At 44.6% G+C, this 25,061-nt stretch overlaps 1 protein-coding gene across 24 annotated transcripts in view; it reads right to left on the bottom strand.

Moving 5' to 3' along the window:
• Golga4 (golgi autoantigen, golgin subfamily a, 4) overlaps window positions 1-25,061 on the bottom strand; it is a 76,324-nt gene that overhangs the window by 22,389 nt on the left and 28,874 nt on the right. For 14 of the 24 annotated variants that reach the window (XR_003947952.1, XR_871210.3, XR_003947953.1 and 11 more), the window contains 8 exons: window positions 24,657-24,789; window positions 23,188-23,372; window positions 22,806-22,889; window positions 21,107-21,254; window positions 11,330-11,508; window positions 8,168-8,299; window positions 6,541-6,696; window positions 348-4,558 (listed from right to left, as the gene is read on the bottom strand). Coding sequence is in view for 16 of the 24 variants with exons in the window: in XM_006512187.4 (XP_006512250.1) it covers window positions 348-4,558; window positions 6,541-6,696; window positions 8,168-8,299; window positions 11,330-11,508; window positions 21,107-21,254; window positions 22,806-22,889; window positions 23,188-23,372; window positions 24,657-24,789 (5,228 nt within the window). In the remaining 8 variants the exon portion in view is untranslated. The other 10 variants (XM_017313473.2, XM_017313477.2, XM_017313482.2 and 7 more) reach the window with 5 other exon arrangements.

The following is a 25,061-nucleotide window of genomic DNA, read 5'->3' as shown; positions in this document are numbered from 1 at the left end:
AGACTGATGAACTATAACTACCCTCAGCACTAACCTGGGCTCTGGAGAACTGTTCCTTCCTACTGTAAACTTCTCCCCTAGACCTGCATGCTACAGTCACAAGGCTACGACTAAGAGAACAGCAATGAGATCGTTACTCCAGACGCGCAGCCAGCAGCTGTGATCTTACCTGCAAGAGGAGCCATGTCCCCTAAACGAACATGGAATGACACTGTATCCAGGCCAAAATGATCATTTCTCCTCAGTACTTAACTTACGAGGCTTATGGAACACTTTGGGCAGGTAAAAGTGTCTATACGATACACCGCACACACGCACGCACGCAGGCACATGGGCACAGCACTTACTTGAGCTTTTCCTCGGCCTCCTGCTCGCACTCCCTCTTCAGGATGTCCAGCTCCTGCTGGTGCTCCCTCCGCAGAGCTCGCAGCTCCTTCTGCAGCCTCGCCACCTCCTTGCTCAGCTTCTGCTTGTCCCGCTCCGCTCCTGTCAACTTGGACTCCAGGTCGCTGCGCAGGCCGTCCACGGTCCCCACGTTTGACTGGATCTCATGGGATTGGGAGTTTTCCTCAGGCCTGTCTTCCAACACTTCTACACATTTATTTTCCCCATCCATTTCTTGCTGGGAAGATTGCGATTTTTCATATTTTAAGGTCAACTTTTCCACTTCAAGTCTATGGGCGCCCCTCTCTCTTACTAAGTCCGACTCCAGTTCTTTCACCCTTTGCTCTAGGGCCTGGCAAGTGAGCTCCTTTTCCTGGAGGGTTTTCTGAACACTGTCAACCACACTTGCCCAATTCTGCTTCACCCCTGTGTTGTTACCAGTTTCTTCTCCCATGGGCTGAGACACAATTAAGGAACATTTCATCTTTTCTTCGAGTTCTTCTGGAAGACATCCTATCAAAACGTGATCTTCAAGCTGCCTGGCTCTAGTGCAGTCTAACTTTCCAGAGAGCGCCCTGTGCTGAGCCTCAGGCTGCGATGGCCTCGCCTCGCCTTCGCCCTGCTCCAGCCTGCGCAGCAGCTTCTCTTTTTCACTTAAACGTCTTTGCAGCATGCAGAGTCTTTCTTTACAGGCCTTGTGTGTGCAGTCCTGGGAATCTGGAGCCTCTTGCTCGGGAGACGCTGCCACACTTTGCATAGATCTGGACACCGCTGGCACTTCTGGGTGTGGAGAACTCTCCAGGTTTTTAAGTTTGTCTTCTAGGCTGTGAACTTGCTTTTCTCTTTCTTTTAATTGTGCACTCAGCTCACTCAGTCGGTTCTCTGTGTCCTTCGCATACCGCTGGGTTTTCTCTTCCATCTGAGACAAGAGCTGCTTCCTGATGGCAGCGATCTTCTGCTCGGCCTTCCTCTTCAGCTCCACTTTTGCAGCACTTTCTAACTCAAGTTTGTCTTCTAAAGCTTTCAGCTCCCCATCTCTGCTTTTCACACTTGAATTTACATGTTCTAGTTCCTTCTTCACAGTTCCAAGTTCAGCTTCCAGCGAGGACACGTGCTCTCGTAGTCTCAGGACGGTCTCTTCAGCCTCCCTAACCTTGTTGTCTTTCTCTTCTCCCAACTCTTCCAAGTGCTGAAGTCTCTGAACCAGCCCACTGTGCTCAGTGTCCCTCTGCTGGTTGTAATTCTTAAGTGTTTCATTTAGGGACTCAACTTCTTTTTTCCTCTGAGTAACGCAGTCTTCTAATTCAACGACCCTTGCTGTCTGAGTCTTTAACGCAGTCTCTAAGTCACACTCCTTTTTCTCCATCTTGCTCTTCCTGACTTCCATCTCGCCTTTTAAACATTCAAACTTTTTATTCTGCCGATCAAGGTCTTCCTTCAGTAAACATATCTGCTCCTCCTTCTCACGAGCGTCCGTGGCTTTTACGTCTAGCTGTGCCTGCAAGTCTTTAATAGTGCTTTGGTGCTGGGCAAGTCTGGACTGTGCTTTTTTCTTCCACTCTGAGAACTTGTTGGACCAATGATCCACCTGCTCAAGGGCAGACATTTTCTCTTTACTCAGAGCATCGACTTTCAGAGACAGCTCCTGAAGCTGAGCTTGCAGCTGCAGCTCTTGTTCCTCGTGCTGCTTGCTCAGGGCAGAGATGGCTTCGGCCTTGTCACTCGGGCTGATGCTGCTCTCCAGCTGAGCACCGAGATCACTTAACTGCTTGCTAAGACTGGCAATCTCAGACTTCTTCTCCGACAGCTCTTCTCTCAGTAGTGTGACGGCATTGATGTTCTCCGCTAACTCCTTCTTCAGCTGTGTGATGCAGGACTCCTTCTCAGAGGCCGCCTGCCGCTGCTGGCCTCCTTCTTGCTGTAAGGCTTCTTTTTCTGTGAGAAGACCTTCAATGTCAGCCTTCATGGTCTTAATCTGCTTCTCTTTCTCTTCCAGCTGATTGGTAACCTGCTGAAAAGAGCTCTTTAGTGTGCGCTGCTCCTCTGTCAGCTGTGTAAGTTGTGCTTCTAACTCAGAAACCTGGCCCATTCTCCTGAGCAGCGCCTCCCCAACTGTGGCTGTGTGGCGCTGGCATTGGGACAGCCTAGCGAGAATAGCGTCGGCTTTGTCACGGCTGGTGCACACTAGTTCGTTCGTCTTGGCTTCTAACAGAGCTTTGGTTCTCTCACAGCGACTGTCTAGCTGAGATGCTAGCTCCTCAAGCAAGCTTTTGAGGTTCAAGCTCTTGTCCTCCAGGCTCTTCTTGCTGAGCTCATGCAGAGACTTACAGCTCTGGAGCTCCTTCTCCGCAGCCTGCACCTGGCCCGTCAGCTCGGAGACCCTCAGCTGACTCTTGTCTGCCAGCAGTTTCAGCTCAGCCAGCTCTTCTTGAAGGGAAAGCTTTTCACTCAGAGAACAACCCAAATCAGCTTCCAGCTTTTCCACTTGTGACTGCAGCTGAGATTCACGCTCCGAAAGGGAAACGATGACAGCAGACTTCTGCTCCAGCTGTCCCTGCAGGCCAGCTAGTGCCACGTCCTGCCCACTGACCGCCTCTTTCAATCGCGCCACCTCCTTAGTCAGCTCCTCTTTTTCAGACTGGACTATGCGGACCTTCTGCCTCAGCTCTCCCAGCCCCTGCTCCTTCTCCTCCATCTGCTCTGCATGCTTGTCCCGGAGCTCTGCAGCTTGCTGACTCAGCTTCTTTTCCCAGGCCTCTATGACATCATCAAGTTTTCGCTGATGAGCCCCGGTCAGGCTTTCTATCTGCTGCCTCTGGTTCTCCTCCAGTCTCGACACCGTGTCGCTGATTCCAGCTGAGTTAGCCTGTGCCATTTCCAGGATCTGCGCATTGAACTGCTTCTCTTTCTGACTAAGCTCTAGGACAGTATTTTCAAGCTCTTTTTTAAGTTTGGCTTCCTGATCCAACAACTTTTTCTTTGTTTCTTGCATTTCTTTTGCTTTCTGCTTAATTTTTTCCATTCTTTTTTCCTGATTTTTAAATTTGGTTTCATATTCTTCATGCAAAATACTAATGCTCTCTTCTTTAGAAGACAATGTCTGTTTGAGGATCTCGATTTCCTTGGCCTGCTCCTCTCGCATCTGTAAGATGATGTTTTCCTTTTCCATCAGGCTTTGCCGAGCCTGCTCCTTCTCCACAGTACTGTTCTTGAGCTGTGAGTCCTGGAGCTGGGCTAGCGACCTGACCTTCTCCTCCAGCTCACTCCTCTGTCTCTCCAGCTGCTGCACTTGAGCTCTCTGAGCATCTAATTCCTCACACACATGCTTTTTGTGTGTTTCCATCTCCACTACCTGCTTGGTAAGAAGGCTCTTCTCTGTTTCCAGGTCTAACACCTTTTGCTGCATTTGGGCCAGCTGCTCCTCATACGCACCTGCCTGCTCGCGTGCGGCGCTCTGCTCAGAGTGCAAGAGATCTAGTTTGGCCAAGGCCTGCTGGAGCTCCCCGGCAGACTTCTGAAGATGAGCTTCCAGGTCCTGCACCCGGGCCTGCCGCTCTCTCAGGTGCTCGTCCCTCTCGTCCAGCAGAGCCCCCAGCCGACTGAGCTCATCTTTCAGTGCCTTCTCAGCTCTGCGGACGGTTAGTTCTTGTTGCTCACTGATGCTGCCAACCTCACGCTGGTGGTGACGCCGCTGCTCCTCCAGCTCGGCCTCTAAAGCCTGTTTCATTTTATCTGCATCACCTCTTAGGACAGAAAGCTCCTCTGCAAGCTGGTCCCGAGCTCTCAGTGCTTCTGACAGCTCAGAAGAGACAGATTCCAGTTCCATTTGCTTCTTGTCAAGCTTCTCCAAGGTCTTTTCATTCATGTCTTGTATGTGGGCCTGGAAGAGACTCTCCTTCTCCTTCAGTAGTGCATCTTTCTCTTGCTGATACTTCTCTCTGAGCTCCTCCACAGCAGCCTGATGCTGCTGAGAGAGGCTTTGGAGTCTCTCAGTCCACAGGCTGTCCTGCTGCTGCTGGAGGCCCTCCACTTCTGTCCTATGCTGCTCAGCCAGGGCTGTGAGTTCTTTATTGTGCTTATTCTTCTCAGCTTCCAGATGAACAGCCAGATGCTCTGACTGTGTTTTGCTTTCTTGTAAACTTTTTTCCAAAGAGGTTTCCAATTCAAGAATTCTCTGTTAATGAAAATTGGGTGTATTTTACTAACAGCATACTTGTTTACTAGTGATGATAAAAGACTGCAGGGCCTATCTAAAGGCTGTTCTTTGAATGCCTCACATAGCAGACCAAACATAAGAAAAGGGCGACAATCTGCTGTGCTCAGTCACCAATGCAGTCATGAACACACTCAGCTCTGCACTTCCTCTATTTACCATCCCATAATGATCTCAGTATCTCTAGTCAAAAAATTCTAATGGGATAGTCAAAAAGAAAATAAACCACAAAACAAATAATGATAGCAAGCTTGGTAGGAAGATGGATCTCCACACTCTATGCTTTTAGGTTTATAATAGTATTTTATTACTTTTATAACAATTTTGAGGGGAAAAAAAATCTCAGTTTTCTACCCCCAAAGGCAAATACTTAAAAGCTTTTAAAATTTTATTATTCATATACACATAAGTGTATATACACATATAAGTGCATATACACATAAGTGGGGGGTGAGGAGGAGGAGGAGGAAGAAGAGGAGGAAGAGGAAGAGGAGGAAGAAGAGGATGAGGAGGAGGAAGAACAGGACATGAGGAGGAAGAGGAAGAAGAAGAGGAGAAAGAAGAAAAGGAAGAGGAGGAGGAAGAGGAGGAGGGTGCAGCTGTGGCTGCAGAGGGCAGGGAAGCAGGAAGCTGGCTCTCTTTCTGCACTGTGGTTGGGGATCAGGTTCAGATGGCCAGGACTGTACAGCAAACACATTATCCTGAGCTGTCTCATCACCAACCTGCACAGTTTTGTTTTGTTTTTCCTTAAAGAATATTCTTAACCATATTTAACCAAAGGTTGCTGTTCTCTCACAGAATATTAATTCTTCACTCTGAACAGCGTCAGACTGGAACAGTCCTAAGACACTGACAGGTCCAGCCCCTTGGTGACTGCAGAGATGCACTGCAGAGACAGCAGTGCAGATTCAGCCGCGTCAATGCCATCTCACCGCACCACGTCAGTGTCTGAACTGTCCGTAAAGGAAGAGCAAAGATGAACTTACAACTATGGGAAGTGTGACTGTTGCATGGCCTAACAAGACTGACAGATCTAAATACCGTCAGCACGTTCCTGTGGCAGGTCACACATCTCTAACAGTGACAAGAAAAGGGCAGAAAACTACATACACTTACACTATAACAAATACTTCATTCCAGGACTAGAGAAATGTCTTCAGGGACACATGCATCCCTACACACACCCCCAGCTCTGGGGACAGTCTCACAGACACACACATCCCCAGCTCTAGGGACAGTCTCACAGACACACACACACCCCAGCTCTAGGGACAGTCTCACAGACACACACACACCCCAGCTCTGGGGACAGTCTCACAGACACACACACCCCCAGCTCTGGGGACAGTCTCACAGACACACACACCCCCAGCTCTGGGGACAGTCTCACAGACACACACACCCCCAGCTCTGGGGACAGTCTCACAGACACACACATCCCCAGCTCTGGGGACAGTCTCACAGACACACACATCCCCAGCTCTAGGGACAGTCTCACAGACACACACACACCCCAGCTCTGGGGACAGTCTCACAAACACACACACCCCCAGCTCTGGGGACAGTCTCACAGACACACACACCCCCAGCTCTGGGGACAGTCTCACAGACACACACACCCCCAGCTCTGGGGACAGTCTCACAGACACACACATCCCCAGCTCTGGGGACAGTCTCACAGACACACACACCCCCAGCTCTGGGGACAGTCTCACAGACACACACACACCCAGCTCTGGGGACAGTCTCACAGACACACACACACCCAGCTCTGGGGACAGTCTCACAGACACACACACCCCCAGCTCTGGGGACAGTCTCACAGACATACACACACCCAGCTCTGGGGACAGTCTCACAGACACACACACCCCCAGCTCTGGGGACAGTCTCACAGACACACACATCCCCAGCTCTGGAGCCCACACAGCACGTGAACTTACGGTTCGGTAAGCCTCTGCTTCTTGCCCAAGTTCCTGGAGTTTATTTTCACTCTCTGTAAGGATGGCTTTTTTCTGCAGCTCTAACTCTTCTAAAGCCAAGGATTCTTGCTGCTCTTTTTCTTGGGTGAGCTTCAAATATTCTGATCGACTCTTTTCCTGTGCCAAAAACAATTGATACCACCTCAATCCCACATAAATCCCAAAGCAACACCTCATCTGCAGAACCCGGGCTCTGAGGCTTTCCAGTGTAGCCAGCTCTGAAAATTCTCCATTCTTATACAGGACAACACCCATGGCAAAGGTTACAAGCACTTTTAACATTAAACTAGCACACTAAACTGTAATTTCTAGATTATACTCTAACTTTAGGCATGTTTCTGTATACTGTTGCTTAAAAAGCAAGCATTGATGTGGTACTTAGACATACTATATATAGCATGGTGACACACAGGGCTGTACAAAATGATTTCATATTACAGGATAGACTGAAATATGAAATATTTAGATAGAATTATTCACAATCTTGATTTCAGTATTTTTAGGTATATTAATAGAAGAAATTTTCAAGTCTGCTGAATTAAGAAGCTAGAGCTCCATGTGTATGTATGCATTTATCTTTTTTTCCCTCCACTTGAAATACAGCTGAATGTGTCAATTCCCAGAAAGCACCGTGGACGCCAGTGCGTGGACACAGCAGCCCTTCCTTTACATTCCACATTGTTCTCTGATCTCCATGCAACTACTTATATTTTATGCTGAAATAAATATTCTTATAAGTACCTTAATAGTTATAATTTTGTGTTCTGTGGTTTTTTGTTTTGTTTTGTTTTTGTTTATTTGTTTTTTCCTTGCTTTGAGACAAGGTTTCTCTGTGTAGCACTGACTATCCTGGATCTCACTATATAGACCAGACTGGCCTTAAAATCAGAGATTCCCCTGCCTCTGCTGAGATCAAAGGCATGCAGCACCACCCCTGGGCAGAGTTTCCGCCACACTATTTTCCTAGCCGTGTATAAGTGTACTCTAAATCCAAGTGCCAATTTTGCTTCCAGAGATTAGAAAACGTGTTGCCTCAGGCAAGAATCAATATGGCTTGAGATGCTCAGACAACTTAGAGTCAGACCCAGGTAGCATTTCCAATCCTTTTGCATGAAACATGTTTAAAAATCATATATATTATTTTATGGATGATAATTTCATGTACTTTCTTGATAATTTCATGAAAACAACTTTGTGGTAACTCACATAAAAGGTTCTCACAAATGAGGAAAATTACCTTTTGTTTTAAATTTTCAAGTCACATCCTTTTCAGCAAAAGTCTGAATCTTTGCTTTTCTCACTATTATTTTGTTAGTTCAGTAGTTTGTTAGTTCTTTAACTCTATTTTTTAAACATCATATAAATTCCAAGTTTTGCTCTTTAAACTTCGGTTCAGAATAAATTTTGGGAAGCCAGTATGCTAGGCTCTGAGACAACTGTGCCGTCGTCATCTCACGCACAGACTGATGGACCCCTGACCTCATGTGACGAGTACTGAACTAGTGGCCCCCTTGGGTTCCTCCTGTCCTTTTATCCACCACCTCACCTGAGCAGACGGCAGCTCTGAGGTGTACTAGACAGCACTTACGAGAGCTATTCTCATCTGCTCCTGCAGCTCCCTTTCCCGGGCCTCAAGCCTCCTGCTCAGCTCCTGCTCTTTGCTGGCGAGCTCCTCTGCATGCAGCTTCTGGAGTGCAGCAACTTGTTCTTCTGAGTTCTTCTGAAAAGAACCAAAAGGTAAATGCAAACTGCCATAAAAGCCACGTAACTACAGCCAGAAGCCACACACCTCACAGCTAAGTCGCGCTGCTGACTGGCGATTAACCACACTAGCAACTTCTTAAGAGGAGACAAGAATCAGCTCCAAAGTCAGAGCAGTTAAATGAAAGCCCAAACGGTTGGCTCTTGATTAATGAAACTAAGGGCTGCGCGGGGTCCAGTGGGGCTTGAAGCTACATTTTCATAACCTGTACTAGATCCCCAGTGGTTAGGATAAGGAGAGGGGAGGGGTGGAAGACAGGAGACAGGAGACGAGGAAGGCTGCTCTCAAGACAGACCCTCACTATGGTCAGGGTGTGCCAGGCTTTCCAGGAAATCATTATTTGTTTAAGAGTTATTGGCTTTGTTCTTTCTCAGAAAGGAAAACTCAATTTTACAAAACTATCAATGTTCCCTACATAAATCTAAAAAGTTAATGTAATGAAACACAAAAAGAATGAGGGAGGCCATTGAGACTAAACTTACATGTTACAAGAGCCAAAAATTAGGGTCCACAGAGAGACAGCTCAGTGGTTAGGAATACCCCATCACCACTACCAAAACAAACAGTGGGGAAGGAGTGGCAGGCAGGGAGCAGCTCCTCAGACACAGTGACAATGCAGTGACAACACAGCCGTCCACTGTCGCAGTCAAGGTGGGGTGAGGAGGACACCTGCCAGCATCTTACATATTTACTATGTAATAGTGATAACGACATGTCAGGGGACAAAGGCTATACTATTAAATACTATTAAATTAGGGTGTGAAAGCAGTCCCCTGGCAAAAAACTAAGTTGAATTTCAAGCTTATTCCTCATACCAAATAAAGTCCAATCAGAGCAAGGGTATAACCATAAGCAAATGGATGCATCCTAGTCAAAAGGAAACAACAGGCCTAGAACAACAATAATCCATAAAGCACGGTGATTCACGACTGTAACCCTGGAATTTGGGAGGCTGACGCAGGGCAGGCACTTAGGGGCTGGCTTAGCCTACATGGTGAATCCCTCCTCAAACCCCAAATAAAAACACATAAAGGACAAAAGAAAAACCAGTGTCTCAGAATTGGGCATGTATGTGTTTTAGTTTTTGTAATAGCTGGGACTGAGCCCAGTCTTGCAAACACTAGGAGTGTGCCCTGGCACGAGCTTACAGCCACAGTCCCACAGGTGTGCTAGAACCTCTGAGGTGCTCAGCACTTTATGGCACGTGCAGCCAAACTTACAACCTGAGTTTGAGCCCTGGCGTCCATGTAGTGTAAGAGAACCAATTCCATCACTACTACATCCTCTATCGCACACCTGTACATGAACACTAAACAAAAAAATGTAATTAAAATTAAATAACCTTATTTAAGTAACCTTAAATACCAAGGAAGAAAACTTTCTTTTCAACAGAAAACAGAGTGTTTGAATAAGTTCCTTCTATCTAAAAGGCTAGCTCCCACTATCAGGAAAACGTTTCTACAATAAAAAGAATTTGGGCCAAAGCTGTGTATATCCAGTAACACAAATGAGGAGTCACTAAATGAGTAGAATGGAGACGTAGTTAAGGAAAGCATGGAATGACGGGAAGAGCTGGAGTGGGAACAGGGGTCGGGCGCCATCATTCATTAATTCATTCATTGCCTGTACTCTTGGTAGTAAGACTGGAAACCTATGGGATTTTGAAAATTACTTATTGTTTCTTTTCCTTGTGTATCTGTGTGCTCTGTGTGTGTAGTGCTTGCACGTGAGTGTGGGTATGGCTACCCTCCCCCCCCCACACACACAAATGTATATCCAGTAACAGGTCATAATTGATACTTTCCTACACGTTTATAGTCCCATAGAAGGAAGTAAATGTGTAAACTTATTTAATTTCCCCCTCTGTACACTTATGTGCAATAAGGATATTGCATGGCACTGGGAGTCTTCCTCTCAGCCTACAAGTTACTGCACTGAACCTTGAAGTCTGCAGGTTACAGTCAGGCTGGCTGGCCAGCTCTCGGGGTCTCCCAATCTACAGCCACGCCCAGCTCCTCCCTCCGGTGCTGGGGACTCAAACTCAGGTCTTCATGCTTGCAGAACAGGCACGCTCACCTACTGACCTTCACAACAGCCCCAAATGTCTTCATCAAAGGCACTGTACAGGCCTGTGAGAGCTCTTAGCAGGAAAAACCCTGCTCACAGCTTGATGACCTGGGTTCAATCTGTGGAACCCACACAGTGATGGAGAGAACCAACTCTCACGTGTACTGAGCTCCACACATATGCTGTGGGACTTTCTTATACATATATACAAATGCAGAAAAATTTTAAGTTCTCAAAAGACAACTTTTTATACAAATTAAAAATTTTAAAAACGGGGCTGGTGAGATGGCTCAGTGGGTAAGAGCACCCGACTGCTCTTCCAAAGGTCCAGAGTTCAAATCCCAGCAACCACATGGTGGCTCACAACCATCTGTAACAAGATCTGACGCCCTCTTCTGGAGTGTCTGAAGATAGCTACAGTATACTTACTAATAAATAAATAAATAAATCTTAAAAAAAAAAAATTTAAAAACATTGTATTTTTAAGTGTAACCAGAGAATTGATAACTATCCTTTAAGGGTCTGAGAATGTAGCTCAGTGGTAAAACAAGTGTTTGCCATATGTGAAGTCAAATATTTGATCCCTACCAGTACCTGAAAACCAAGTAAATGAGTAATTATCCTTTGAAACCTTTAAATACCCAACCTCGGTTGCGTACTCCCAAGTTGGAGAAGCCTTCTTGACTGAGTTCTGAGGGTGCACTGAAGCAGGTAAGCACCTAGCTCAGGAGCCTCAGGTCAGCGAGCCAATGAGAAGCGCAGGAACTGGAGAGGGGCAAGGTGGTTTAAGTGTGACAGTCCCTGCCAAGGTGCTTGAAGTGCAACAAACGCTCAGGTTCTACAATGTGAACTGACTCTCTCTTACAAAGACGTGGGGAACGAACATCGGACCGCAGCCATGCTGATCTAAGCTGTCCTTACCTTTGCCATGCTGGCAGCCTCCTGCCTCACCCGACTCAGCTCATGCTGAAGGCGGAGGCGCTCCTCCTCGCTCGCTCTCTCAACAGCCTTCATCTGTTCATCCATCTCCATCTTCATTCTTCTCTGTGCATCTTCAGTTTTTTGGGCTGTACTCAAGGCTTTTTCAAGTTCCTCAAAAGCTGCAATGAAAAGAGCAGAAAACAAGTATCTCAGGAGCTCCTCTCCATGAGCTCCCTGTCTCACAGTGAGTCTACAGGCTCTAAGAGCAGCTGCAGCAGCAGCAGCAGCAGCAGCAGCACAGGCTAGAAGATGCAGCACTGCTCTACGCCAAGGGACACTTCTAAGCTGTGCACCAGAGCCTTAAGGAAGTGTCCTGTCACTGAAATCAATTTTATTGCTGAATTCTAAAGAAGAATATAAGGATGCTTACACAAGCCTAAGTTTAGAACTTTGAAAATTATATATTAAATCACTAACATTTCCCTGCTCTGCCCACCAAGGGTTCTATGGCTAACAGACTCAAGAGCCAGGCCAGGCCACCACTTGTGCACTATGCAACTTCAACCGCACTGTTAGATCTACCGTACTCAGGCTCTCTGTCATCAAATCAGATAATGCCATCGGGTACTCACTAGGACTCTCTTTTTCTTTTTTGTTTTTTGAGTCAGGGTCTCACTATGTAGCCCGGCTGGATTCCAACTTGCAATCCTCCTGCATCCTCTTCCTGAGTGCTGGGGTTACAGGCATGTGCCACTATGCCTGGCTCACTAGGACATTTTTAAGAATGGAAAAACAGTTCTTTGGAAAATCTTATTTTCAGGCATTTTAATCATAATATAAAAGAGTATGGGGTTTTGTTTCTTTTTTTAAAATATTTAATGGGTGGTAAGTACTTAATCACATACTTAGACAATTCCTCTGAAATGAAACCTACTATTTATTTAAGTTTAAAAAGAGCTGTTTTCAGCTAACTAGAAAGGAAACTACCTAACTCAGTGGCATATAAAAAGGTACTACCAACAGCTAACAGGTCAGGTAAACCCAGGTCCTGTAGTCATAACCTCCTTTAAGTCTAAGGGAGAAACAAATCATTCATCCAGCATGCCAACCAAGTCAGACACAATGGGTACAACAGCTGGGTTCCTTGGTACAATTGTGTGGTCATGTGAGCCTACGGATGTATGTGTGCACACCATATGCATGTGTGTATGTGAAGATCCATATACACATGAATGAAAACCCTGTGAAAATCCTATTGCTATTGCCCTCCTAGATTATTTCCTTTAACCCTTATAGAAGCCCTGAGACTTCCTACTGTACACTCAGTGGTCAAGAAGTGTTGACAATTCCATCAAGAGACAGTCCACAGGGAACACTTCACCAACAAATACAATGTATCTTGTACAACAAAGTTGGTTAAGAACTTTGGGTGCTTCAACTGCATTTTAGTAAAAAGGCCTTTTGCTGACCCCACACTAGCTTCAGACAATGGTTTAGGCACCAGAACTATACCTGAAAACAAACACCTATTCTAAAGCAATTTCTTTGTTATTTCAAGACAGGGTTTCTCTGTGTAGCCCTGGCTGTCCTGGAACTTGTTCTGTAGTTTGGGCTGTCCTTGAACTCAGAGATCCACCTGCCTCTGCCTCTGCCTTCTGAGTGCTGGGATTAAAGGTAGCAAGCACCACTATGGTCTCAGTTTAACTTTACACTTGCCTGTAAATACCAGAATAATTCTTTAAGACATCAAGGTACTAAAAAGTAAAATATCTAAGAAAAACACTATCTTTGCCTTTTGTAGCTCTGTTTTCACTATAAATTCTAGTGTCAGACACACAGCAACAGCGAGCTATTGCTACTATTAAAACATTAGTCTCCTCACTTAGAGCCTGGCCTGAGTGTGGGAGACGATCCAAGAGTGCTCACGGATCACTTTGTGTTGAAGACTTAAAACTGAGAAAGTGGGAATTGGAACAGGAATGGTCCCTAGCACTCCGAAGTCACCAGTACACTCTCATTGTCCCACAGGGATCCGACCATCAACCTTCCAGTCTACACCACAGAAATCTCTTACACTAACTCTGTAGAACCTGAACATGGCTTTGACATTCGTTCAGAATCTAGAAGAAATGATAAAGGGAGAGTAGATTTGAATCCACAGTGTTTTCACTTAAATTACTTCCTGATATGGCAGAGAACGAAATAATTTCACAGCTAGAAATAATTTTTTTGTAATCTTCTAACCTAATATCCTCAGTTAAATGCAATAATTTAACATACAGGCTCGATGGGAGAACCTTAAATTGGAAAAATACCCTTGCTTTGCACCATTTTGAAATTGTAAGTATTGCTGATAGTGCCCAAGCTCAGCCCAATCTCTCTCATAGCCAGGATTTCTAACTTGACGACTACAAGAGGCTTTCAGGTCTCAGAAAGATGGACCGTGTTACATGCTGACAGACATAAAACTCACTGTCTGCTATCTACCCCCTACTTTAAAGAAATATTAAGTACTCTTCCCAAAGCATTAAAACAAATCCAAATATCCAATATAATAAACAGATGAAACATATTCACACCTACTGCAGACTCTACACTACAGCACGATGAGAACCATTTTCTCACAGGAACCCTGCTTCTAACAGTGAATCCCACTTCAGTGTTTACTCAGGAGGTGGTGAGAGTGCACTGAGGAACCAGATGTTTTGTGTGACTCTGCAAACAGCACACACAATAACATGGTAGCCACGACCTACAGTAATGTACACGAGTTCCCAAGTGACAGCACTGCAGAAGCACGTTTTGAAGTGCTACATCATTCATTTGTTAGTTACAACAAAGGACAAGTGAGCAGACAGAAAGCGAACATCAGCCCCAGCCGGCCCTGAGTAGTCTTCACTAGCATGCAGCAGTGCAGAAAACCAGTCAAGGCACACACTGGACAGGAAGGCTAAGCACCAAGGGCCGCAGTGTTGGAAACACACACTGTGTTCTTCCAAAGCAAAATTCAATGTACCTCAGGCAATTCTTATTTTTAAAAAGGAAAGGAAAATATAACATTCTGAATATACTTTCAAAACTCTGCAGGCAAAAGTGTAACCAACTAAGTGTGTGTAAGCCTCTGTGAGCTAAACAAGGTGCTGGGGGTGACCCAAGTGCAAGCTCTTCACTTTCCACTTCAGATGAGGCCCATCCTGCCTATGAGATTCTAAAAGAGCCTCGGGGGCAGGACTGGCAATCTACAGCTCAACAATCCCACCACTTCCCACATTCTCATAGGATGTTTGCCACATGCCACACACACACACACAGTGTAAGTTAGAGAGTGAGTGATATACAGGAAATACTTCACAAACACAGCCAAACCAGTAAGTAGACAAAGGAAATTAAAAAAAGAATCCTCAGAGAACCCAGCGTTTTCTATCACCTTCCCCGCTCGCTCATGGGAACACTGTACTCAGCCGGCTGTAGCTCCAGAGCCCCAGAGTGAGGCAGTGAGGCTCCCACCCTAGAGAGCACTCCACAGAAGGCTCACAGGACCCGGTCTTCCATCTCAGGGAATAAACGGGCCAACCTCCACATTAACTGTTCACCCTAAGACACTGGGTAACCACTTTAAAATGAGTAGGCTGGGCCTATGTCTTTATTCCTGAGGAGAAAGCTGACAAAAATCCCTGCCAAAACACAAGTGTCGTTAGGTGATAGAACAAACTACTACAAAGTGAATGAAATGCAAATCAATACTAAAAACAACAAAGACTTGCATTAGTACCACCCAATCAACAGATGTACTCTACAAATAGCAAAGCCGTGGGTTCCCAGGAGCGAGACCCTTCAGAGGACCGGGGCAGGGAGGGGGTGCTTTCCTTTCCACACAGCTACCCATATGAAGCAGGCTTTCTTCATGTATTACATGTCAATTGACTGACTGCAGACAAAAAGGGGCACAAAAATCCACTTGTGCTCCATCATGCCAAGTAACACAATAAACAAATACACACTAGATTTTATTTTGAAAAGTAGTTACATTTCATAAAAGCCTATGCTAACATGTGACAGGCATATGTTTTTATTTTGAAAATAAGTGAAAGGCTGAAGAGATGGCTCAGCAATTAAGAGCACTGACTGCTCTTCCAGAGGTCCTTAGTTCAATTCCCAGTAACCACATGGTGGCTCACAACCGTCTGTAATGAGATCTGATGCCCTCTTCTGGTGTGTCTGAAGAGAATAACAGTTTGCTCATATACATAAAATAAATAAATCTGAAAGGAAGGAAAGAAGGAAGGAAGGAAGGAAGGAAGAAAGGAAGGGAGGAAGGAAGAAGGAGGAAGGGAAGGGAAAGAAGTGAAAACTTTAAAACATTTTCAGTTTGAATTACTTACTACAGTGGACCTGGAACTGCCCTGAGTTTTAAGTGTGTGACAAGGTCCCTATCCAAGATTAAAAAGCTCTACAGTTTATGTGAATGAAAAGAAAGCACTACCACTTTGGGCATACATACTCAATGTAGTGAAATGCTCACATGTGAACCAGGGCTTTCACAAGTGTAAGAGACCATGCATCTCCAATTCAAAGTGACTTCCTAAGCCACTCCCCAAAGCATATAATTAGGCTCCTCCACTGTGTCCTGACTTTAATACACCTGCAGACCTATCCAGTATGTTGGGGTGTTTTAAACATCAAATACCTTAAAAGTCTTTAGCCTTGAAACATATCACATCAAAGCAAAGCAAAGCAACCTTAACTGACTGGTCATGAAGCTGTTCTTGCAGATGCTGAAGCTTCCCAGCCACAATGATTGGGTTTTGAGCATAAACCCAGTAACAGTCTGTTTAAAACAATACATCTTCCTAACAGGTATTCATTGAGTATTAAATATAAATACATTACTTCCAAACAGCATAAATCTACTTCAACTCAAGACTTTTTATTTTTTGCCTGAGAAACATGGAATTTTCTTTTAAAGGCTCATTCTACTAAGTACCCATGATAAGAAAAAACAGAAAAGAAAGCCAGCCTTACCCCAGTCCTGTTCATACAAGGCTTGGGAAAGGCACCGGGATTCACTTATTGGCATGTGTGGATGCACAAAAATAAGATGTTCAGTGAGACTTGAGATTCAAGGAAACTGTTACATACACATCAACAGCTAACACAGCATTAAACACACAGGTGGTTTTGTCTTGTCTATGCACAAATCTGCCTTATTTCAAATGTTTGCCCAGACTTCAAGTGCACATGTTCTTCTGTCAGGCTTATCAGGCTGGACCATACAAAAGAAAATATAACTCGGCAGTAACAAAGCACAGAATCTCATGACTTAACCCAAGTTTTTACATGCAGCCAATCATTTAATAAACACATAAATTCAGCAGAGATGGGGTGTAGAAAAAAAAACCAAGGCTTATGAAAGTTAGTGCACTCTGAGAAACCTCCTAGTCCATGTGAAATATTCTACACATTACATAATTATAAGTGTGTGTGTGTGTGTGTGTGTGTGTGTGTGTGTGTGTGTGTGTGTGTTTGTGTGCAGGCTTGTGTATATTCACGTAGAGGGCAGAGATTAATCTCAGATTTTGTTCCTCAGAAGCCATCCGACTTGCTTTTTTGAAACAGGTTCTCTAACACTGGCCAGGAGCCCATCAAGCAGGTTGACATGGTTGGGAACAAGCCCCAGACACCTGCCTGCCCCCACCTCTCCAGCACTGGGATTAACGAGTACAAACTACATGTCAGCTTCTACAGGTGCTAGGGATTGGAACTTCTCCCATCCTCCTGTGGCAAGCACATCACGACTTGAGCTCTCTCCTTTACTTGGGGAGAAACTTAACGCTGTGACTCATGATTTCTCTTTAGCTATAGCTATATTTGAATCACCTAACTAATAAAAAAAAAAGACTAAAGCCTTATATAGATAAAAATGATGTGAGAGAAGAAAAAAATCAAAGATTAAAAACTAATCTGTATTGGAGAACTGTTACAGTGTTTTTGAAGAGTAAAAGCTTAAAAATAGTTTAAAAGCTACTAGTTATCAACAGAGGAATGGTTATGAAGGAAATGATGTGTATTCAATATGACACAAAACATTCAATCATGTTAGTACCTTAGCATTATATATAAGAATTCCTAGTATAGTGCTAAATGGTGGCATAAAAACATACAAAGTTAAATACACAATACGACTGGAATATAAGACTATGGATTACATAAAGCCTAAAAGCGATACACTCAATGGTACACTTCTATTTCACCACTCATCTGAACTGACACCACAAAGTATGAAAGCAGAAATCAACAGTTGCTGCACAGGGCTTCTAACAGGGGTATTCTCTTTAGCTGTTAAAATGAATCATTTTCAACAAAGCAAGAGTGCTGTAGTGAGAGACTTCAGAACCGCTCCCGCCCTTCCCAGGAGGCTGTTCAAGCGTGAGACGTAGACTGTAGTGTCCTGGTGGAAGCACATCATTACACTCATGCCTTAGTAATTTTTACACGTGTGTGTGTGTGTGGGGTGTGTGCATGTGTGTTCGTGTATTTGAGCACATGTGGGCATGTATAAACATGTACACATTTGTGTTGAAGCCTGAAGATGGCCTCACATGTTCCTCCATTCGTATCCACTCTATTTACTGAGGCAGGATCTTACTGAGCCTGGGGTTTCTAACTGCAGCCAGTCCAGCTAGCCCGCTTACCCCTGGGTCTCCTCAACACCGGGATTACAGCTCTGGCCACGCATGCCTGGCTTTTGCATGGGTTCTCGGGGATTGGAGCTGTGCTTCTCGGCTTTCTGGGGCAAGAGCTTTACTTACTCAGCATGTCCCCAGCTTATGCCTTAGCATAGGAAACAGACTTTGTCCTACACCAAGTGGCAGCATGAGTTTACAGATTAGGAACAGTGCGGTACACCTGAGCCTCAAGAAAAGCAACTCCGAATGTGCTCTGGTCAGGGCTAACTAACGCCCAGAGAGAAGGCGTCGACTGTCTATCAAGTTACCTATCAACAGTCCCATGTCCAGAGATACTATCACAATCCAAGTCTTTACAGTAGAAAATGCATCCGGACAGTTTCTTTGGTAACAATTTTATGTAGATATACCTGCTTCTAAAATCCCAACAGCCAGCTGTAAGGATAGTACTGTTTCCTTTTGTGTCCAAGGACAGAAGACAGATGTCTAAGAAAGCAACTGAACTCTACAAAACCCAGATGATGTTCACAGATTGCTTATGGAAGCTTGGATTGTTGACCACTGACTGTCTCCCATATTAGGCACTCATCTAGAGTTTCCCTTTGATTATTTTCTGTGCTTTACATTTGTGACTAGAACCAATTTCTGTTGGATTGTTCTTCTCAATTAAGACCATCAGCTGGGGTGCAGCTGGTCTGCAGAACTAGTTTCCATTACAGATTTAGTTCATCGGTGTAGAACCAGTCTTCCTACAAACTTCTACCATGGCACTCAAGAGTTAGTACTGCAAATGAAAACATATGCAACTAACTATGTTGTCTGGGTGTTTTCCAAAATCAATGTACCCATTAAATAATTTAAATCTCAGTTCTCTCCATCACTATTTATTAATTTGTACTCTTCTGATATTGGCACGCTTCTGTATACTGCGGCCACACACTAGCTCCTGTGCACTGTAGCTACACACTGGGCATCAGTGCATTGTGGCTAGTTTATATGTGCACACACACTGGCTGCTAGGTACTGAGACTGCACTGGGCTTCTCTGCACTATGGCCACACACAGGATTCTGTGTGCTGAGACTGCACACTGGGCTCTCTGTGCTCTCAGAGCACACACTGGGCTCCTGTGCACTGAAAGCCAACCTGTCTGCAGTAGCTCACTTTGCTTGTCTTTCAGGAACTTAGATTCTCAAAGTAACCATTACTCCCTGACAGGAAATTTTCTTAGGTTTAATGAGAACAAGTTCAACTAAAATCTCCAAATCACTTCATTAAACAACGCAATAGAGACAGACATGCACCTACAAGTACAGAGGTTACTAACCAAGTATTTCTCATACGCGGCTCCATTTCCCTGTTGGTACCTTACAATATGTTTTCTAAGATAATTTCTCAAAACTGTGTCCTAGGAATCAAATCCTTATCAACTCAAAGGCCACTGTAAAGCTTCATCCCCTCTCCCTGGCTGGAGGAAACAGCTGCTGTACTCCCCCTAAAGCCAATACTCACAGCTCTGTGACGTCCTGGGCTGACTTCTCTCCTCTCATTTATTTCTATCAGTCAAACTCAGGACCTCTCAACCTATACTCTGAAGCCACAATGTTCAACTTAAATTCTGACCACACATTTACTTTCTGTGCATAAATGGAAACAAATTACTTAAAGTATAGCCTTAGGTTCTCCTAGTTGTAAATGAGAATAGGAATGGTCCTGTTTGACAGAATGTAAGGATTAAATGGGAGTAAAAGAGCAACAGTATCAACAGAGCCTTGCTATGAGACTGCAAGGACTGCTGGGAAGGACTGCCAGCCACAGCAGGACTAGGACTAACACACACCAGCAGCAATAAACACTAAAGCAACTCTGGCCTCAGCACAAAAACTATGGCCACCTCCGTCAGCCTCTCTGCAGGCTTAACCACAGGCTAATGATTCTTACAAGGTACTCCACTGTCTTAGCTCTCCACATGCCTACAAGACAATTCCACTGGGAAAGCCATGGCTAATTCAAATTCAAAAAATCTTAAACAAACCTTCTAGGATCAACCCCCAAGTTCCCAATTCAGAGCCCCTTACCACTACCCACTACTCGCTCTATTAAAATGTGTGGCCATCTTAGATTCTGACTTCCCTTCTGCTCCTCTCCCGAGCCACCAACCTAGGCACCCAATGTGTTCTGTTCCTCAAACCTGGATGTCCTGCTTCTGCGTCCAACTTCATTTCCTCTCCACGTAAGACACAAGCTCCCGTCACACTGTGCTCACCTACTGCTTGCTATTGCCCTACATGCACAAGCATAAATGCAGCTATTCACATGGTAAGAAGCCAATAGCCAGCGCCTTCAAAATCCAACGCATTTCCCACATCAGCAAGCATCATTTCTAGCTGACCCCACCAGATCCTCTGCCTGGTTATAGTCCTGCAGTGACTGACATATCTACAGCCTCGCCTCTCTTTATTTAATTCCACTGTGCAGCTCATTAACTGAGGCGTCCTGACCTGTTCCTGACCTGCTTACTTTCCTTTCCCTTCTAACAGCCTTTCTTAGCACAACTCAGGACAGAACGCAATGACTACAACACTGGCCTGTATTCTAGTCAATTGGCATGTTTAATACCAAACTGTTTGCTGATACCATTGGAAGCAGATATATACTTTACGTTTTCTGTTCACCCTCTATCACCTGTAAGGAAGCAATTATTTTAAATAAGCCCCAAGCTTTGACAACTTGTAAGTTCCTGAAACCTAAATTATAATACTCTAAGGCAGAGGTCAGCAAACATTTTCTGTAATAGTTAGATATTAATACTTCATGTATGGTCTCTATCACATTTTCTTCTACCTGTTACAAGTATGTATGTATGTATGTATGTATGTATGTATGTACGTACGTATATGCATGCGTGCGTGAGTGTGTGCATCTCTCTCAGCTTGAAGGCTGTGGCTTGCCTTAGTCCCATGGAGGCTTTCTCCAAACAGCACTTTCTCATCAGGAGTCCCTATGGTTAAGCATCTATAACGACAACTAACTCACTTGTTAAAATGCTCTGACTTTGGGTTGATATCAAATACAAACCCCTGAGTTCTTACCAGCTCTTTCAGACTTTTCTTTCTGTTCCCGCAGTTCCTCTCCCTGGGTAGTCATCTGTTTGATATGACTACGAAGCTGAGCAATTTCATCTTCTTTCAGTTCCAGGGTCTCAAGCATTTGCCGCTTCGTCTCGGTTATTACCATCCCCTGAACAGAAGTGCAGACTCTAAACCATTTGCACAACAAAACTGCTTCACCAACACACAGTACAGCTCAAATGGTGTGGGAAGCAGAACAAACATCTCTTACTAAGGACAGTGCAAGACTCTCTTTAGTAGCTCACATACTGAAGTCAGTCTTCACTCTACCTCAGCAGACCAGGGTGTGTCAATATTTTAATAGTAAGTTTGGTCCCTTAAGCATCAGAACGAGTTTCAGTTATAAGATTTATCGTACAATCTTACATAGATGTATGGTAATTTCCATCTTAGTAAATAGTAACAAACAAAACTAGCCTCTGAATGTAACTAGCGACCAGAATAAGCCACAGTTAGTATCTGCATTTTCACACATAAATACTCCCAGATGCTATGTTGGGTAGTTGCTACCACAGCTGTGGACCACTGCTAGAGCCCAGCTGTGCCTCGTTCTTCTTTTCTCATGTGCCTTCCTCTGGCTCCATCACTACCCCCTAACTACGCTAAGTAAAGACCTGCCATCCCTCCACTTTTCCAGAGGTTTCTCTCCTCTCAGCGGAGAATCCACACAGAAATGAAGGAAATGTGTGGAAAATTATCAAATCACCACGGACAAAAACAAAACCTGTGTAGTTGAGCTAGTGTCTCTAAAATGCTCAGCCCTCCCTCACCAGCAGGGTCTGCTGAACCTGCTCTGGGGTGTGACTGCCGGACAGCCAGAGTTAATGTTAACAATGAGGAAGTGCAGCAGAGTTAAGAAAATGTAAAACATGGTGGTAGGTCTCCATTGTCTCCAAAACTCACATCACAAAGGAGAGAAAATGTCAGAAAGGAAGGACAGATAAACCTATACATTAAAAGAAATCTTAATCACATTAATCACAATGAAAGAATTTATCTGGTCCGTAATAAGATAGCAGATGGTATCATGAATTACAGTTAAACTGGTAGGTGTGATCATTAGGTGGTTGTACTTTTTTGAAAATAAAGGGTATTCAAAGCTAGGTTAAAATACTACATTCATCAACCAAGATGTGAAATGAACACATTTTGTATTACAAAAGGGCCAGAGGGTTTGGGGTCAAGCAGGACAAAGCTGTTTATCCAGCTGTGAATCTCGAAGCTGCCTGCTAGGTGCTGGCTGCTCTCTGTCTCAGCCCTTCCTGCATCCTCCAGTCTCCTAGGCATCCTAGATCCACATGTGCAGTCTTATGCTAACATATACATTAGCCCTTCTTTACCTTTCAGGCAATGATCAATCAATCTACTTCTATAATGTGTAAACTAAAACCCTGAAACCATTCACACGCAGCAGCAGTCTTAACCGAGACGGGTATGGGCTGTGAGCACCTTTCCTGCTGTGTCTATGGCAGAGCACTGACGGCAGAAAACCAGGCTTACTAATGCTAATACTGCACAAACCTAGAAATTAAAAATAGTTTTCATGAAAGCAGCTATGAAAATCTGAAAAGCTGGTGTATATATAAATGCTTCTAACTGCTTTCAAAGCAAATTCAGGGGCCCCTGACAAATTTCATTATCATACATTTGGGAGTTTTACCTTATCTTGTTCAAGCTGTTCAATTAAGTTCTTTGCATCACGCAACTGAGTGATAAGTTTAGTCTTCTCAGCCATATGAAGCTCCTAAAAAAGTTTTAGAAATTCATTTCCATCTCTAATAACGCTTCACCTCCTATGAGAACTCAACGCAGCTTATCTAATCTAAACAGCCCTTATGGTGTAATGAGGAATACACAGGAAATCTCAAATGTATGGTAAATGCTATAGACCCAGAGCACTTGGGTGCTCACACCAGGACACCCTCTCCACCATGCCTACGGACAGGAGGATGAAGGCAGCTTCCCAGAGGAAGCACAGGCCACGCACGAGCCTGCTGATCTGGCTTCACACACTCACAGAGCAGAGGTCAGCTGTCTCTTACCTTCATCTTTTCCAGCTCCTGCAGCCTTTCATCCAACTGCTCCTGCAGTGCCTCCTTCTCACTCAGCAGCAGTGCGCACTGCTCCTTGTGGGACCCAATTGTCTCCTTACAGCGCTGAAGCAGATTCTCCTGACGTTTCACTCTTTGCTGGAGCATTTCCAGGGTTTTAGCGGAAGTCCCACCTCCTACAAGGTAAAGCAGCATCAGCATCAGCAGGGCAGTCACTAAACACACAAGTGAGGAGACATGAGATGGCCTAGTGTGCGAAGGACCCACGTGCTGGCGAGGTCCTCTGACCTCCACATGCACACCAACACTGAGGAGATGAGCTTAAAAAGCCTAAGGGTTACAAGGAACTCTGCCAACAGTGACATCTTTTTAGGGGATGAGGAGGGCAGGGATCTGGAGAGCTTTGCTGAGTCTTCTGCAAGCTCAACACACACTCTACCACGGAGCTACAGCCCAGTCCCTGCACAGCCTTCTTCTACACTGAGAAGGAACACCCCCGTATGCAAGTGGCATTCTTCAAAATACTCTTGGTTACTGTGTGATGCTTAGATGAAGAATCAAGTATAAAATGAACTCCTTACCCTGGAATGGCACAGACACTGGCATTAACTGGATCTAGCCTACTTAAAAGTCAAAACTGAGGGGAGGGGGGCCACCCCAAGCCCTGATAAGTTCCATCCCAAAAGTACTGAGTGCTCTTTCTAGTCCTACTCTCCTCCTGAAAGGAGTTCTAGTTACTATAGGCTTTACCGCCTACGTTTGAGTCCGTCCTCATACCTACAGGAACTGCAGTCCCTTGTAGGCTCATCACTCAGATGGCCAGCTGCTCACAACTTATTTTGCCTCTAACGGAACCAAAGTCTACTGTGAGTCTCTTGGTAAGACAACGAAGACATAAGGCAGATGTGGATGCAAACCTGTAAGCCTGGTCTTGGAAGGCTAAGGCTGAAAAAAAAAATCACAACTTGAGCAATACAGGTTATATAATGAGACCCTGTCTCAAAAAAACCAAAATAGTATGACATAATTTATATACTTCAATTATTTTAAAATGTTTGCTCTCCTTAAAGTTTATGCAATTTTTTAGTCTCAAATCAATTGCCCTTTTTCTGAATATAAATAAATAAATAAATAAATAAATCGGTTGGTTTTTTATTTGCTGGTTGGTTTTTCCAAGACAAGGTTTCTCTGTATAGCTCTGGCTGTCCTAGAACTCACAGTGCAGAACAGGATGGCATCGAACTCAAGAGATTCTCCTGTCTCTGCCTCCCAAGTGCTGGGATTAAAGGCAAGCACTAACACTACCTAGCTAAAAAGTCAATTTAAAAACAAACAAACAAACAAACAAACAAACAAATTGAATAGGTGGAGAAATGCTAGGGTCTGTTCTTTCAGCCTGAATCCTGAATGCTCGACACTGTCATCTCATGTTTGAACTATGCTCTGACACAGGAGCTTACCCACTGGTTCCCCGACGCCCTCCATCTTCTCCGTGTCACCGTGCACTTCTGCCTGGAGCTCCCCGGGAGGGAGGGGTTTGGGAGCATCAACATTCATTGGGCCATTCTGTAATCGCTGCTTTAGAAGAGAAACCTTAAAAAAAAAGAAAGAAAGAAAGGAAAAGAAGTTCATTACTAGGAAAAAAAAAGTACAACAGAAATATTTTCTTTAAATTTTGTAAGAAATAGGGTGAAGCCAGGCGGAGCTGCAAACCTTTAATCCCAGCACTTGGGAGCAGAAGCAAGCCGATCCCTAATTTCAAGTCCAGCCTGGTCTACATAGCAAAATCCAGGGCAGCCAAGGATACACAGAGAAAGTATCTCAAAAAACAAAACAAAAACCAGAGGGGGAGGAGAGGGAGGGAG

This window comes from Mus musculus, chromosome 9, assembly GCF_000001635.26.
Source record: "Mus musculus strain C57BL/6J chromosome 9, GRCm38.p6 C57BL/6J".
Lineage (NCBI taxonomy): Eukaryota > Metazoa > Chordata > Mammalia > Rodentia > Muridae > Mus > Mus musculus.
This window is presented reverse-complemented; position numbering and strand designations above follow the sequence as displayed.